This window comes from Argiope bruennichi, chromosome 6 (genome assembly GCF_947563725.1).
Source record: "Argiope bruennichi chromosome 6, qqArgBrue1.1, whole genome shotgun sequence".
Taxonomy (NCBI): Eukaryota; Metazoa; Arthropoda; class Arachnida; order Araneae; family Araneidae; genus Argiope; species Argiope bruennichi.
Genome location: NC_079156.1, coordinates 135,782,034 through 135,800,516, shown reverse-complemented (window position 1 = coordinate 135,800,516; position 18,483 = coordinate 135,782,034). Strand labels below are relative to the sequence as shown.

The window sequence follows — 18,483 nt, the reverse complement described above, 5'->3', positions numbered from 1 at the left end:
TACATAAATTCTGTAAAAAAATTGGCGATTTTTATTTTTCGCGGAAAATTTTTGATACACATTTGAAATCTGAAACTATTTGCAGAAAAAACTGCTTTGAAGAATTGATATTAAATGAAATACGATATTAAATGAATATTGATATTAAATGAAGAATTGATAAAAAAAAAATAATTTAATGTATTATAAGGGAAAAAAGTATTGAATTCCTAACACTATAGCTACTTTCAGATCAATTTTACTGTCCAATATATAGTATGCATCAAACACGAACCATAATGTCCTAAGTTTAAATTAATGCAATATCCATTATTTGAAATATAATTTTAGAGTATTATCCTGATTTAAAACAAAAAAGGGCTTTGTTATAGTTTTTTTTTTTTTTACATATTTTGAATTTTACAAATACAGTGAGTAAAAAGAAAACAAATCGCAAAGAAAAAGTTGAAAGTGAGAGTTGAGATGTGTAGACGAAATTCGAATTTCTTAAGCATTTTCGGGCGAAATTGTTTTCAAATTGAACGGTGGTGAAATTCATGAAAAATAACTTTTCATTTATTAAGTTGAGTGTAATATTATTTCTGTAAGTAATCCGAATCACTTCTTTTTCACATCAATTTAATAATGCGTATTGCTTTGCACTGGAACATTCACAACTGAATTCATATATCCGGTATGTTTATATCTATATTTATTCGAGGATTAAAGAATTTCTAGTGTTGTTTACAAATATTGATCATTGCTGGTGCTTAGAGTGAAACAGCAGTTAACAAAAAATTTTATTTGTGTTGACATTTTTCCATTCATTAGGAATTCATCATATAAAACCAATCACTGAAAGCTTGAAATAAAACTGCTATTGATATTTTGGTATTGATAATACTTAGGAAAAAATTCTAATACTAGGTAGTTTTATTACGACGAATTTGTTTTCACTGATTGTTTTTGTCTATCGTTATAATTATTTTTGGACAGAAATATTTAAAAGTTGCAATTTTCTTCTGATAATTTTGTATCAAATATATATTGAAAATGTAATGAACTACCTTAAACTGCGAAAATAATGCTGAACTAAATGGCATTCTACATTGCAGTGGCAAAGCAAATGGCGAATAACATTTTAGTGTTTAGGTGATCTAGTGTTTGTAACCTGTTTAAACCAAAGATATATCTTATTAGGAGGTTACACCCTCTCATTACCATTCCTCAAGAATCATGTTGTGATTCTTATGCTGTCCAAAATAGATGGAAATGACACTGCTCCTATACTTGAAGAACTTCATTCTTTAAATTATATATGCTTCTATTTTTTTCCTCCCGTTCTGTCTGAATCTTAATATGAATGATTCTTCAACCTTTTCATGTGCACTAACTTTTCATTTTTGATTTTTAATTGAAATTGCCTGATTTATACTCATTTTTTGTTTTGTTTTTTGCAAGCAAAAGAATAAATTTGTCTCAGTTTTTTATGCAGTAGCAAGCATGTAAACAATCAGAATGTGCAACCTGTTGTCAAATGACGATTAAGAAATTTACCCTGATTTTGCATCCCTATAAGAGAGATGAATTAATAGTAGTACACATCGTATGCAGTAAGGACTGTATGTGGAAGAATGAATGCTATAACTTTCAGTCACTTTGCACTGTACATATTTTTGTTATATTTATCCATAGAAACCATTAGAATTATAATAATGCATCTATATTTTTATTACACATCCAAATTGATTTTATGTTAAAAAGTAAATAATAAAAGAAAAAGTTAAGAATGATAAAATAGAATTTAGGAAGATGAAAAAAGGGATTAATAGTTTATCCCTTTATTTTTATATGTATGCTGTGACATTTTTAAGTAGAAATACATCCAACATATGGAATGATAATCTGTAATATTTAAAAAATTGCTTTCTTGAGGCTACTCCTGTTTTATTTTAAATCTATTGTAATTCTTGCTTAATATCTATACATGAAATACTCCTCATCATGTGCCATTATGTTTGTTTGTTTGAAGAGTTTGGTTTGGTATTCATCGTTTCACCATTTTTCAAATTAGCCTCATACATGACACATTTCTACTGGTTTATGTGTTTTTGGAATTAAATTTTATCCTTCATTAGATTGAATAATTTTCTGTCATATAATCAATATTTTTACTATCCAATGCATTTTATGAATAAATTCATTTATTTTATTGTTAAATTAATCTTATTTCTTTTACTTCTCTGCATTATGCTTTGCATGATTTATTATTTATTAAATTCAACTTTGTTTTTGCTCGAAGCCTGTGTTATGTTTATCTGTGAAATAGTATGTAAATCTAAATTATCATCAAAGTTTTCAAATGTCTTTTAATCAAACATATAATATTTATTATTTGTTTATCAGGATTGACAAGCACCTAGAAAACCGGGAATTTAAAAATCTACAAAAAACAGGAAAATTTGAAAATTTTCATAAAAATCTGGAAAATACAGGGAATTTTCTATTTCTTAATTATTTTTTTTTCCATCTAGAAAATACCGATCTCTAATGATTGTGAGAATAAAAGATCATAGTCACAGCTTCCATAATGAATCAATACCATTCATAATTGTGTAATATGAAAACTCGGCCATTTTCTAATCTCTCCTTTTTTTCTGTATAGATCAATTCAGTTTCGATTTGTGTGACACTTCTTATTCCATGTAATTCCTGAATGGCAGCTAATGAGCATGCGCAAGACCTCTGTAACTGCGTAAAAGAACATAATACATTTTTCTGGCTGGAATAGCAACATTCAGTCTGCCGAAGCAGTGCAGTGGTGTTAAATCTACCATGCTTGAGTTTATTGAATGGTTTGATTGTTATTTCAGAAATTATGAGCTTATTCAAAATAGATTAGAGAATTCATTTAAAACAATGAGTGGTTCAACATCTGTATATAGAACAAATAGGGTGGATAAAAAAAAATCAATCCTGATTTTGCTAAATGTGTTCGAGAAATTCTGCAAAATTTATTTGTTGTATTCTTTTCACTTTGTAAGAAGATAATAAACCTAAGTAATATGGCAAAACAGGCATTTATTAGTCATGCCAAAAGAGGAAAATGTACAAGACCATGCCAGTTCAAAAGAGTCCTCATTGATGTTGGACTTAGTATTTCAAAGGAATATGAAAGATGGTATGTCAAATCCGAAAAATGTTAAATTGAATGTCCGAAAAGAAGCTAATTTCGAACTTTATTAAATTCTAGCACAATCATTTAAAGCTGAACTTTTATGGATATTAGAACTTGTTGCATCACTTTCGCCCTTTATGCATTCAATGAGATATCAGAAATATTTTAACATATATTCACTAATAGTAAAATAGCTAAAAAATGTATGTTAGGCTATACATAGATGTTATATTTTATTTTTTAATAATTAGCTCCATGATACTGATCACTGAAAAATCTGCAGAAATTGATGTCCAAATACTAAAGCAAAATTAAGCAAGCAAGCAAAAATTAATAAATAAATTTTAAAAAAATCTTTTTTATAATGTTTTTTTTTTTTTTTCTCTTTATTAACCCTCTCGATTCCAGCGGGGCGGTTTGAGAATTTACCCTATAACATCCACGTGAGGCGGTTTGGGGCGGCTGCTAGCCGTTATAGGGGAGATGGGTATTAAAAGAGGCTTCTCTACTGAACACTCCAGGAGGTCCTCGTTATCTTCGACAATCGCGGCTTTTTCACAGTAGTTTCCCCTGTGCCTTAGGGCGGTAGGAGTTGAGGAGGGATTCAGTAAATAGGTTCTTGGCGTACATTTTGTATTTTGAAAGGGTTTTAGTTTCTATTTTCACGTGTTGTTAGCTCAAAATTGGAAAGATTTTATGGCCATTTATAAAAGAAATTTTCCACTGAAGTTCTCTGGTAACGATAAGGATACCGACACGTTGTTTATTTTTCAGACAAGCATCGGAAGCCCTTTTCAGTAGTAAGACTATTGTAATGATATAAAGACAAACCATTGCATTGTCAATGCGGCCTATTCGCATCGCAGTTTTCTCACAAAATGGGTAGCGACACTTGTTACTATGGAAGGAAGTCGTTTTACACTCCAAGCATCTTATTCTTTCATCAAAGGACTGTCGGAAATTCTGAGGCCGTGTACAAACTACCGCTTTTAAAATAGAATTAAAAGACAAAAAAAAAAAAAAAGATTGGGAGTATTCTTTATCGCCCTCTTCAAAGAGTGAGATAAGTTATATAAATACTGAGTTCCTTTATAGAATGCCATTCTGAAAATTTCTCTTCAGTTGTGAATTTCTACTCTTTATTTTATGTACTGTGAATCGGGTGTTTGGATTATCAGAGTAATTTTTCTATTGAAACGCTTATTTTTTCTTCATTATGAGTAAAAGAAATCGTGAACACAGTGAAGAAGAAATTAAAGCAATTTTACTTGATTCTGATGAAAGTGACAGTGATCTATCAGCGAAGATGATGGTTGGCCAAAAAATCATACTTTAGCTGATCTCTCATTTATTCTAAGCAAAGAAGCAGGAGATGAACGAGAGAGATAGAGATGAGGAGTCAAAAATTTTTATATAATGTACATATTATCAAAAATTTGCAAATGATTCCCTCGTGTGGAAATTTAATATGAAGCTTTCGTTCAAAAATTTATCTTGTCTTAACAATACTATAGAAAACTTCACATAACATTTTAAAATCAGAAATTCAGCTTGAAAAATTCAACATGACAGTTCATACTAAAAAAGTAATATTTATGATTAATGTAATTTTAAATGTGTTAAATCTTCATATTTAGTTTATGAAGAATGTAATGTTTTAGAAAAATGTTCAGGCTGAAAACTGAAGGAATGTATTTTCGAATTATATTTCGCTGAGTAATTTTTCCCCCGAATTTTATTTCATAAATTTTTGTATTTCATTATTAAATGAAGTTTTAAAAGTATGTTATCTCATCTATTGAAACAATTCGATAGATGAGATATATAACGTTTGACGTAATATATTCCCTTGGTTAGAAAAAAATTTTAATAGTTATATTTTAAAAGATTAGTAAAAATGAGTGACAAAATAAAGATATTTTTGGAATTTATATTTACCCTACATTCTTTTTCGATTATTTAATGTAAAAGCAAGAATGCGTAAGGTTTTGGGGGAAAAAATGTGAAAACTTCTTTAAAAATTTAATTAAAGTTCTAAAATTTTTCTTTTAGTATCACTATCGAAAATACAAAATAATATTTTATATTTAAAAATTCAATAAAGATAATCGTTTATACTAAAAAAAAATGCTAAAGACAATAAAAAAAAATCTAGGCTGAGTGTTGAAAGAACATATTATTTTCGAAACATCTTTCAAAAAGAGCAATAACATTTTTTTTATCCAACGATTGTTTTTATTTCGGTATTAAATGAAGATTTAAAACATTATCTTGTTTATCACTGAAAAGCATTGACATCTATACTATGTAAAAAAATGTACTAATTGCATTGATATATGTATAATGTATGTTTTACATTACTATGTAAAAATTTTTTACATGGTAATATATGACATATTATTTAATTTTGGCAACAAAAAAATGTAAAAGCCTATTGAGAATTAAATGAAACATAAAGATGTTTTTGAAATTGCTAGTAAAGCCAGTTTTTATTTAAATGGTTTGGAAGCCTAACATAAAACTTACAAAAAAAAAACCTATTTTCTAAATTATAGAATAAATTTCAAATTTTTTGTAAAAAAAAAAAAAAAAAATACCCCACAAAGATGATGAGCGAAACACTTCACACTAAAAAATATAAATACATTAGAATAAAACTCTTAAACTGATGGAAAATGAATCTCCTTGTCGAAAACCGCAAGGCAATTATTCAAGGTAGAGCGTCGACAGTTTTATTACCTCAGAGTGCGGGGGGTAACTGCCCCTCAGCTAGGAAGAGTCCATGTCTTTCAGAGACACGCTGAAAAAGTCTGGATGTTAAAGGAAGTGCCACTTGAAAAGTGCTTGGATGTTAAAGAGTTAAATGGTTTGTATCATGATAATAATGTTTTATTTCACTTGAAACCTTAATTTTGTGTGACTTACAAGTGAAGAGCATGAGAAGTAAGATATCCTCCACCTGCAATGTATCAATTTTGCCTCACTAGATTCTAGATAATATATAAAAAGATTTTTTTTATTGTAAATGTAAACCTTCTTTTAATATGTTATTATTTTGAATTATGTTAAATTGCTGTTCCCTTTCCTTGCTTTTCCACTCCTTAAAATCATATTATAACTAGGATGAGTGTTATTTTTGCATTTCCTCATATTTTACATATATATACTTAATTCTTAGTAGTTGATTTTATGAATTTCTGAAATACATTGTTAAAATTTTATTTATTATTGCACTAAATCTGACTTCAGTATATATTAGAATATTGTAAATTAAGTGAAAATTCATCCATAGATTTTTATATAAGAAATAATAACTTTTTCCCAGGAATGTCTGCACTTCTGTAACTAAATCCTTCTGGTAAATAGTTTTCAATTGTTTCTATAATTAAATATTTATTTATTGGTATTGGATATTATATAATTATACATCTTTTTTTATTGTTGTAATTTTAAAGTTATTTTGTAATTTAATTGCACTATTTTCGGTTTTGGTTTTTATTTTGTAGTATCGGAATCAACCATTTTATTATGCAAATACAATAATTTAGCTTCAAATACTATCTTTTAAAATCATTACAGTTTCTTTTGCTTTTTTGGCTTAATTTTGTGTCATATTTTTAATATATCTGTTTGCATATTATGTGTCTTTTTAATGCTACTGTTTGATCCTGGGCTCTTCAAAAAGTCTTTATTTTACTTGTTACATAATTGTACTTTTTAAAATATGTCCAATAAACATTTTTTTTTTTTTTTTTTTAACTTTGACAACTTACAAATTTTTGCTTTTATCTTAATTTTACAGTATCTAGAATTCAGATTTTCTCTTCGCCTTGTTAACCTCTATTCTCGTATATATTCATCAAGCTTTTTCTTCTTCATAAGCACAACAGCCCCTTGGCTGCCTCAACCATGTGCATTTTCCAGCACTTTCTATCCCCTGCAACTCCCTTCTAGTTCTTAATACTCAGAACACTCGGGTCTCTTTCCACGTCATTCAGCCATCTATTTGGAGGTCTTCCTTGGCCCAGGATTCCATAGGATTTTTAAAAATGGATATTTTGAGGATGCTGTTTTCAGGTCTTCTCCAGATATGGCTGAGCCATCTTAACCTATTGTTCCGGATAAAAAATATTATTTGTGGTTGCTTATAGAGTTCAAAATTTATATATATCCTAATACTACTTTTTATATATTTGATTAAACTTTAAAGAAAATTTAAATATGGATGAAAAGATTTCCAAATGAATTAGAGATGAAAAAAGTCCAAAAAATATTCTAGATAATAATAATAATAAAACTTAAAAAGTTTTTTTTAAGGATATATATATTTTCTTGTGAATTTGCATTCCATTGAGCACACCTTGTATCTCACTCTGTGAAAATTATTTGAGTTTTATCTGAATTTTGTATACATTCGAATTCTGTTTTTAAATAAGATATTTTCCATGTGTTGTATGAAATATAAAGAAGTATTTATTATTCAAGACTAAAAAAAGAAAGAAACTTTTAGATTATGTGCTCTCAAAATTCTTCATCTCGTATGTTAAGATTTGAATAAATAAATATTTCCAGTATCAACCCAGTAACTTCACATTTTCCCACATTTTTGCTAAATTTGTGGAAATTTCAAGCAAAGTATATATACACCTGATGGCAAGAATGTTGTTTATTCAAAACTTTTACAGCAGTTGTTAATTATTATTATTAAGGATTAGGAACTCTTAAAACTTCTAGTTTTAATTAGTTTAGGAACCCTTTAAACTTCTTAAGGCATTGAATATAAGAATTCAAAAACTGCATGGTGTAAAAATATGCTTTTGGGTTTTTCTTATACATAAACAACACAGGCAGAGCTGCAGGTGCAATATCTAATGTAAATGATAAGATTTTATTAATTATTCTATATTTCTGTTGTCAAAATACCTTTTCCTTAACTACAATGAATTTAAATTCAATGAATATGATATTTAACTCACTCCTGATTATGATAAAACACATAAGCATTATGTTAAATTGCTGTTTAATGTTAAACAAACAAGAATATAAGTGCCAAAATGTGCAGGTATTTTTTAGTTATGCTTATATCCCTATGAGTGGAAAGTGGTAATTTTATGATTATTTATGGTATTTTCAAAATAAGTAGTAATTATAAACTCTACTGTTCTATGAAAAAGTGCCCTGTTTTCATTTTTAATATATGATAAATATTATAAATATTAAATGAATGATAAATATTTTTTATCATATGATAAATATTATGAATGTGCATACTTGTATTTTATTAAGATAACATATATAAATAATGTACTTTATGTAATCTTTTCAAGAGTTAATAAATCCAATAATATTGTTTTAGCAATTACCAAAAATGACACAAAAAATTCAAGATTATTGCCATCTGATGTAAAATATTGAATTCAAATATTTTACATCAGATGCCCTTTCGCATTGTCAAATTGCTGAAGTAATAGGTTGAACAAGGCAAACTAATCAGCAATAGGGTTGTTATAAGAACTACTTTGCATTTTGTAGTATTTATTACATTGCTAAGTCAAGGGTCAAATTAAAATAAATAGATTTTAATCAAATATTGTGCACAAAAGTTGTATTCTAAATGCAATCCAAATATTCAATTCAAATGTTGTTATTAACAGTTGTTCACTGTTAGTCATCGTTATTTTGTGTACATATATTTCACTGTGGATTTGACAAACTATCAACAGATTATTTAATGGGTCAGACTAAAGGTTTAAAAGATTTTTACAAGTTTGCTGGGAGGAATTTAACTGTAGGATTTTAAACTTCACTATACTTTTTAAACTTATATTTATTCTACTTATTACTATTTTTCAGGTTTTAAAATTTATTATATTCTTGAATATGAATTGCTTAGATTATTTCCTTTCATTTCAGCCATCAGTTATTTTTTTAATAATAATATAATCAGTTGATATTTTATTTATTGGTAGAGCCTTGATAATACTATCAATAGAAATTTTTTCAGCAATTTTCTTGGTTTTGTAGCAAAGTTGTGTTGCCTGCATTGTCAAATTTGGGGGGGGGGGTAGAGATTCTGGCTAATAAAAACTTTATTCAATAAACTCATTATGTTTTTATTATTATTATTATTATTATGAATTTAATGAAATTTGAATCTCTCATAGTAAAAGCATAAAAAATATTTTCTAATTTATGTTGTTAATTAGAAGCTAATAGTGCTAATTTAATGATAATTCATAAATATGTTGAAAATAGGCTATTCATAAATCATATATATGAAACTATAATTATTACTATTGCTATAATTATGACGCAATTAATACAGATTAGTTGTGTCTTGTTTTGTTTCTCTTCAAGAATTACTGTAATCTATAAACAATTGACTTTTTAACTAAAATGATTAAAAAATTTTTTAAAATCTTTGCTGTGTACTGTCCTTTCAAGTTGAAACTCGGACAAAAAAAAAAGTTAATGTATTGTATTTGGGCTTAAAGGTTACAATAAATATTACAAGTTAAATTTCATGATTGTTTCTGCGAATGTTCTATCAGCTGAAATACTGTGTAGCTGAAATTAAAAGTGTGATTATGTAAGCATTGCAATAAAGCATAAAAATGAGTAAAATCTCTTGCATATTTATTTTTAAAAAAACACTATTTTATACTTGTATAGTGTATTTAACATGACCCAGAGTGCATCACAAAGAATGCTCAAATTTGCTATACTGGGGCAATTATTGAAACATTTTTAATACTTTGGAACTTAGTAGATCTATCTGCAGCATTTACAATATAATTAATTAAAAATAGAAAAATAGTTACAGTTGTTATTTAAAATAAAAACAATAAGTTATAATATGTATATATTATGCAATCAATAAATATTTACACAATTATATAAAATAAATGCTAGCAAAACCCAAAATTAAAAGAAAAAATATTTGTGATTTTAAACAAATACAACTGTAACTACTGCTAAAAAATTTAACAAATTTTTCCAAAAAGTAATAAAAAGAGGGCTTTTACATTATGTGCTATAGCTAAAAATTATGGGTCTGCTTAATTTAAACTATTATCTATTATTAAAAAAAGAAAGCTAAAAGGGAATTCTAAATCTGTTTTCCCCCTCTATTTATAATTGAATTAAATGTGTTTAAAAGCAAGGGAGGTAGTCCGTGTAGTGGAATACTATGACACAAAGGATTTAAGAAGCTAAAATGATGTTATATTGTAAATATGTATTAAATAGTTGCATTTTGTTTCTTTATTAGGCAAAAAAGAAATTTTAATGATTGACAAATATGAAACCCTCTGAAAAAACATAAAAAGAAAAAGTAAGTATTCCTTGTGAATGCATTTTCTTTTAATAAATGAATTTTTTTAAAAACTTAATATCTTTATTTATTTATTTTGATACAAAGTGTTATTCACTTAAAATTTAAGTTCTTTATTCTTGCTTCATGGGAAATAAATGAAATTTATTTAAAAATTATATAAATTGATATTGTTTGTAGTCTCAAAGTAATAGAGGTTATATCTAGGATACATATATAAAGGACTTTTGAACAAACCTTTTTGTAAGAAAATATTAATCCCTGAAATATCCAGATTTCTTATTAAGCGTATGCTTTTTCCATGTTTTAGCTTTGTACCTGGTTGCCACACACAGGGAAAATACAGTGAATTTAAAAATCATTTTAAAAATATGGAAAATGCAGAGCTATTTGAAAATTTCCGTCGAAGTCAGAAAAATAGGAGGAATTTTAAGTTTCTTTTTTACCCCTATCTAAAATAATGCCTATCTCTGAACATTGCGAGAATAAAAAACCATAGCCACAGCACAAAAACAAAACCATTGCATAATCGCAGAAACTCAATTCTTTTCTACTTGCTTCCCTTTTTTCTATATAGATCAGTCTAATTCTGATTTCAGAAACGGTTGTTCCTTTTACATGTGATTCTCAAATTGCAGCCATGAGAATGTGGTAGATTGATATAACTGCATGAAAGAATAGAATAAATTTCTTTGTCAAGTATAGCATAGTCTGTGGAAGTAGCATGGTGGTTTTAAGTCTACCATGCTTGAGTTTGTAGAATGGTTTGTTTATTATTTGTGAAATTATAGCTTAGTCAGAGAAGATGAGAGAAATTTTTTAAACAATGAAGTTGCTCAAAATTCATATTTAATGCAGATTGGATGGATAAAAATATCAATACTGACTTTGCTGAAAGAGTTTGAGAAGTCCCCCAAAATCCATTTACTGCATACTTCCCTCTTTGTAAGAAGATAATAAGCTTAAGCAATGAGGAAAAACAGACTCTTATTAATCATGCCAAAAGAGAGGGGGGGGGGAAACCATACAAAATTATGTATCTGTTCAAAAACATCATATTTGATATTGGACTTCGCTTTCAAAAGAAAAACAGATGATATGCCAAGTCCAAAAAGGTTATATTTGATATCCAAAAATAAGCTGATTTTGAACTTTTTAGTACAAGAACAATAATTTAAAGCTGAACTTTTATGGGCATTAAAACTAGTTACATCAGAAATATTTTCACATAGCCAAAAAAATGTTCTACAGATCGTACAAAAATGTTGTACATTATTTCTTACAAATTAACTCCATTTTATTAACATCTCTTGAAAAATCTTTAAATAATAATTAAAAAAAATGTAATATGCTTTAACTTTAATGAAGCTTTGTACTACATTTCTTAAAAAATACCAAATGAGTCTTGATGTAAGGTATTGGAATTCAATATTTTTAAGGCATACCACTGTTCAAGAATTGTCTGAGAATCTTAAAGAAGTTATATCAAGTTTGTATACTTTTGCAAATTAGTATTGATGGACCCAATGTAAATTTAAAATGTACCAACGAACTCCGTGGAAAAAAATATGTAAAATTTGAGATCTAGGTATTTTTGGACTATGCATAATCCATTGAGTGTTTCATTGTGAACATTAATATACTGAATGGCAAACAGATGTTATTGTAAGAGCAGTGTATAGAATATTTAAAGATAGTTCTGCTAGACATACCAATTTCATGGAAATTGTTGGTTTTTTTGAATTTTCATTGAAATTTTATTCTTTCCATTAGGTAGAAAATATCAATGTCTGCAAAAGCACTCTAAAAGTTTTTGACAACATAATATGCTTGTTCTCTAAATATTTCAAAGAATTAATTTATTTTAAAAAAGGATTATTCAAAATGAATCATCTGATTTCAAAATGCTGTATTTTCATGAATAACACAGAATGCAAATGTCCAGCGTATTGCAAAAATCATTGTCCAACTTCATTCCACGATTCATAAAATTCTTCAAAAGGTATTATGTAACTAACTTATAAGCTGTCGCTTGTGTATTAGCTCTAACCTTAAGATCATAATAGCTGACATCTTTACATTGCAGTTTGAATTCCAAAATGAATGCCCATGGAACAGTTTATAGATGGACAATGCCTACTTCCATATGGATGGTACAGTTAGCATGTATATTTGCCAAATTTGGGCTACAATACTTAAATATCTGCAGGCGGGGTTACGCTCTTCACATGTAACAATTTAGTGCAGTTTTACTGCTTCATTCATTCAATGTCACTGGTTCTGTCTCGTTACCTGTCACCAATCAACAATATGCATCGCTATTGGAGCAATCCATGATTCCAGCACTTCAAGCCATGCAATGTGTTTCAACAGTAGTGTTTATACAGAATCCTGTTCCTTAAACATCGCCCATTGTTGGAAACTAGTACTCTGCCGCCATTTTTATGACATGACAATCATCATCCATAATTTCCATACAGTTTAGCCGCCCAGACTTGAATCCTTGTGACTTTTGATTCTGGGGATATTTCAGGCACTTAGTTTGTCATGATCCCATTATATCTGTCTTTTGAACTAAAAGAAGCATAGCACAGCATTTACATAATATTCTCTGGTATACACTGTTTCCAAAAGTTGAACATGTGATTTTATGCTACCAGATGGTAGCAGACAATGGTGGACATCATATCTAGTGTATTTTGGAAACAGGAAATTGTTATTTTGTAAATTTTTATAATGCTCTTTATAAAGCTATAATATGCCATCTAGTCTTTTTTCCCTCCCTCCCTAGATAAACTTTTCAGCAATTCATTATGCCATTACCATTTTCATAAAATTTTTGAGCATAGTATTTGATATAGACAGTTCTTGCAATTATGAACCTTAATTTCGGACCCCATGTATAAGGGGTATGATACAAGGGGGGGGGTCAATATGATACAAGATTGTTAGCTTTCAATATTTTCTTTTAAAAATTTCAATACAACTTTTACCTTTATTTGTAATTAGTTAATCGTGAAGATTTTGTAAATTTTCCATTTTCAACCCTATATCAACTTTAAAATATTCTATGATCACATCTATTAAAAAAACAAAAAATATTTCACTACTCCTAATAAACATAAAGTTACAGAAAGAAAATGAAGCATTAAAAATCATGATAAAAATTAATTAAATGCACTCATTAAGAAAGCTTAATATTTTAAGTGAAAATGGCTTACTGATATATTTTTACTTGTAAAAAAAGAATGTAAATACAAACACTATTAATTATTTTCTTTGCACATGGATTTCTCGCACCACAATTTATTTCAAGCCAAGTTTGTTAGAAATGCATATCTTAGTTTAGATGTTATGCTTAGAATTTTGATGATAATATCTATTTTGATTTCTCAAAAGTTTTATAAATGTGTTAACATTTTGTTTTATAAATGTATCTTTGCTTACTTCATTTGACTGAAGTTAATGTTTTCTGTTAAGATTCATAACTTGAACATTTTCCCACTTCACATTCATTTAGTGTTTTGTCCCGTTTCTTTAAATTCAGTAAGCAGTTACAATAATTATATTTAAATACATTTCTTTTATATTGAAAGTTCACAAAATCACATCAAAGTTAAGTATATGATATTTATATTCAAATTGCTTTTAAGCAAAATAATAATAAATGTATTGTAAATTTTCTTTGCATTTACATTTTTTACTCAATATTTTTTTATGTTATTCCAATAGGAAAGAAAATGGAAACAAAAAAGAAATCTTTAAATATGGCCAGTCTAAAAAATTTACCTACAACTGAAAAAAGATGCAATAAATGTGGTTTTGTGACATTTTGCTTGCGTGTGCTGTACAGCCACAGATATAAATGTGAAGGCAAACTATTAGGATCATTAATATGTTGTTACTGTAAAAGAAAATTTAATTACTTATCATTATTCAAAACTCATAGAAAGACTTGTGTGAAATTTCACCACAATAAAAAATTGTTGTACAAGCCGAAATTCAAAAATTTAATAGCTAAAAAATGTAGAAAATCTAATGAGGAAAGAGATCCATCTAAACTATCTATTATTTCATGTGCTGATTGTTTGAAAATTTTCTCATCAAAGCAAGACTACGATGTGCATGTGAAAAAAGGTTTTTGCGAACTTAAGAACTTAGTTAAAAAGCAAACCTTTTCAGCTAGAAAATCATTTTCAAAAGTACAACCAGAAATAGAAGAATGTTTATCAGATGTAGATGCCTTTCCACTAAATGATAGTCTTCCATTCAGCATGTCTGTCAAAAAGAAAAGGTTTGTTTCTGAGCTACCAGTTTCTGGAGTTTCATGCAAATGGTGTAAAAATATTTATCCTACAAAGGAAATCCTTCAAAAACATTTGAAGAAAAATTATCAGTGTGCTCTTCAACAAAATTCATTTACTCCTTATAAAGAGACTTATAAAGCAAGAAAATCTTTTGGTTCAAAGGAACCTGTTGTTGCACGAAAGTCATTTTCTCATATGACTCCTAGGATCATATTGCCTTCATTCAGTTACACACCTTCTGGTGGATCTGCAAGGAAATCTTTATCCAACTCAAAGAAACGATTTTTGAAAAATTTGAGATCTCCTTCAATGAGCACAATGACAGTTTTAAACCAGTGCCCAATTTGTTATGTATCATTTTCTGATTCATTTGAGTTTTTCCAACATCAGAAGAGACTTAATCATTGGGGGAAAGCAACTAAATCAATTAATAGTTTTTGTAAGTGTCCATTCTGTGAGAAACAATTTTTCCATATTCGTGCACGTAATGCTCACCTTCGAAACCATGCAGATAAATCTGTAGAAGAAATTGAATCCTTTTTAAAAAGTAGCACTTGTAATATATGCTCGAAAATTTTTGTCTCTGAAACAGCAAAATACCAGCATATGAAATTAGAACATTCAAAATCACTTTTTGATATCGATTCCAAAGAAAATCGCAACAATAAGCAATCTTTATTACCTCTTGTAATCAAGCAGAAACTAAAAGAATATCCTAACACTTGCCCCATTTGTTCAAAGAATTTTCCTTCAACTTTTTCTCGTGATAAGCATTTTAAGAAAAAACATCTGGATTCAGAATTAGAATGCAAGTTTTGTCCTCAGCGATATAACAGCGTTGAAGATTTAGAATATCATATGCAAAAAGCTCACTACAATAGCTTTAAATTTGAATGTCTTGCTTGTAAAATCAATTTAGCAACTGCCCCACATGTTGTTCTGCATGTTACAAAACTTCATGCTGACCAAGATCCGAAAAAGATTATCCGATCTAGAGATAATGATTCTGCACTTTTTGATGAACAGGGTTTTTCTTCCTATATGCCAAGGAACAATCGAAATAAACAGGCCGAATTCTATTGTGACATATGCAAAGTTAGTTTTCAAAGACTATGTGGCCTGCAAAGCCATCGGCAGTCCAAATCACATCGTGACACTGTAGTGAAAAATTTGGATTCTATGCATAAATCCCTGTCAGATTTACCCCCATCTCCTCCACCAGTTCCAAAAAAGAAAGTTAAGCATCCTGAAATTTTAACATGTAGTGAATGCTTAGAGGAATTCACTACTGTTAAAGATTTCGTACCACATCGGTTGAGTCATTTTGGTGTTCACGGTAAATATCTGAAGATAAATGAGGAAAATCTGTATACTTGTGAAATTTGTGGGGAAGTATCTAATAGTCATTCTAAGGTTCAGTTACACTTATTCTGGCATTTACAGGTTGAATCTACTTCCACTGAGAAAAATCCTGTAACTGTTAAAGGCAAAAATGATCCTATAGTTCCAGATAGACTGAGTGGACAACATGTTGCAAAAAAGTCATTTGCTAAACAGAATTCCGAATCTCAACAAGAAGTGGTCATTGGTGGGGTGAAAAAGCCTCTCTTCACTTGTGAAAATTGCAACATAGGATTTACTACTCAAGCTCATTACAGCTTACATGTTCGTAAATTTTGTAGAAAAAAGAATGTATCGTTGATGGATAATGTGAAAGAGAATGATGAAAATTCTATGCATTTACCAGGAATCAGTACACTAAAGAAGCATACAATCAATATAAAACAAAATAATTTAGAATTCTGCAATGTTTGTAACTGTTTATTTTCTTCATCTGTTAAAGAAACGCACAAAAGTTTTTGTGAAAAATGTGCTGTAGATACTTCTGAAAATATCAAGGATTTAGATCATATAACTTCTAATATGGACCTTGATAATGTTATAGCTGTTTGTGTCTTGTGTGTGTTACCATTTGATGATCCACAAGCATTTGCTAATCATATGCTTGCATGCCATAAATCTGCAATAAATAGTGTTTCTCTGCAAAAAACTAGTAATGGATCTACAGTACACTGCACAGCATGTAATTCTTTGTTCTTTTGCCCTGATGCTATGGAAGATCATAGCAGTTTTTGCAGCAATCCTTCCTGTTGTGATTTTGATGCAGATTCAGTCACTGATATTCTGAAAGCTGCATCAAAACTTGAAAATCTTATAGCAGCTTGTATTTCTTGTTCTTTAGCTTTTGATAATATTCAGAATTTTAATGAACATATGTTGTCACACCAAGAGCCCAATTCAAACAGTGACTTACAAAGTTCATTAAATGAACTTCAAGTCTCAAGTAGTGATGGAATAATTGAATCTGCATCTGTTGATGTAAATAATGTTCTTTCTTTTGGTGACTTAGAGCAAGTATCTGCACAAATTGAAAATAGCAATACAAATGATAATAATCCATCTGAGATTTTGGATTCTTCCAGTTCACAACTACCAGATGAAGTTGTATGGACAATAACCAATTCTTCAGGAGCCAATCTGTCATCAGATTTTGAAGAAGATGGTATGATAGAGCCAATAGATAAACTGAGGAACGATTTTTCACAACTGTTCTGTATATTAATAAATGATTCAGAATTAATGCAACAATTAGGATTTGGTGAACAGCCTGTTGATGATGTTTTAGCAAAAGTTTTACAGCAGATGGGCCAAAATCCCGCTCTGAAGGACAGCCAAACTTCAGATATTGATTGCTTTCGTAAGAATATTCAAACACTTTTAGATTTTTGTTTAAAAGATCAAATAATGGAACTTATAGGAAGTGGAAAAACTTCCACTGACGAGATTGTAGCTGAAGCTCTCAAAATCTTCACTGCCGAAAAAACTCCTGCAACTGTTGCAGAATAAGATTGACATTACATGCATTTTCATAAATACAAAATATTTTTTAAATGGAAAATTTCTCCAGCAATACTCAACATCATTTCATTGTTATTTCATTCTGTCAGTTAAAGTTTTAAGATAAATTATTTTCCATACTTATTCATAAATTGTATCTTAAAACATAACATGTCATTAAAAATATTGTATAATAGTTTTAGACTGATGATTGTTAGAAAAAATAAAAATTTTGATGCCTTGTTTGAATATAATTTCAGTTTCTGGATGAAGAGAATAGTGGTGTTGAAGAAATGAATTTCGTTCATTTTCAATTAATGCTTTTTTTTCGAAGCATTATTTGAAAATTCAGTGATAAATAACTTAGGATTCAACTAATAATGGTCATTCTTTTATACTTTCTACGTACAGAATTTTTTTAAAGATGTTTAATAATTAAAATTTAGTGACATATATATATATATATCTTAAATGAAGAATTAATAACCTTAATTCCAAATTTTGTGTTTCACAGCTCCCTTTAAACCTTAAATTCCATTTAGGGATCAAAATAAAAATTTCATTGAGTATTTTATATATTTAATAATGTATTGTTTGTCTATCTAATTACAACAACAACAATAATAAACTTCTTATAATTAATAAAATTATAGTACAGATGAGATTCCTTGCAATTTTGTTCCAGGATTATAATGTTGGAGACTTCAGCAATTCTATCTTCAAACAAGCAAGTTAAATAGCTAATATAGCAGTAGGAATAACTGTTTGCACATGTAATCTAATTTTAT

General features: G+C 28.5%; 1 protein-coding gene across 2 annotated transcripts; it reads left to right on the top strand.

Annotated features, from left to right (window-relative positions):
- Positions 1 to 451: 451 nt before the first annotated feature.
- LOC129971559 (zinc finger protein 721-like) lies at positions 452 to 17,884 on the top strand. Of its 2 annotated transcripts, none has more exons than XM_056085439.1 (3): positions 452 to 583; positions 10,428 to 10,490; positions 14,223 to 17,884. In XM_056085439.1, the coding sequence occupies exon 3, from the start codon at positions 14,231 to 14,233 to the stop codon at positions 17,702 to 17,704; it is 3,474 nt and encodes a 1,157-aa protein (XP_055941414.1). In that variant the 5' UTR covers positions 452 to 583; positions 10,428 to 10,490; positions 14,223 to 14,230; the 3' UTR covers positions 17,705 to 17,884. The 2 variants fall into 2 exon arrangements, with proteins under 2 accessions (XP_055941414.1, XP_055941413.1); XM_056085438.1 differs by having other exon boundaries at positions 459 to 673.
- The last annotated feature ends 599 nt before the right edge of the window (positions 17,885 to 18,483 follow it).

Coding starts and splice junctions, on each gene's coding strand:
- LOC129971559 (XM_056085439.1), top strand. CDS start 14,231: ATGGAAACAAAAAAGAAATCTTTAAATATGGCCAGTCTAAAAAATTTA.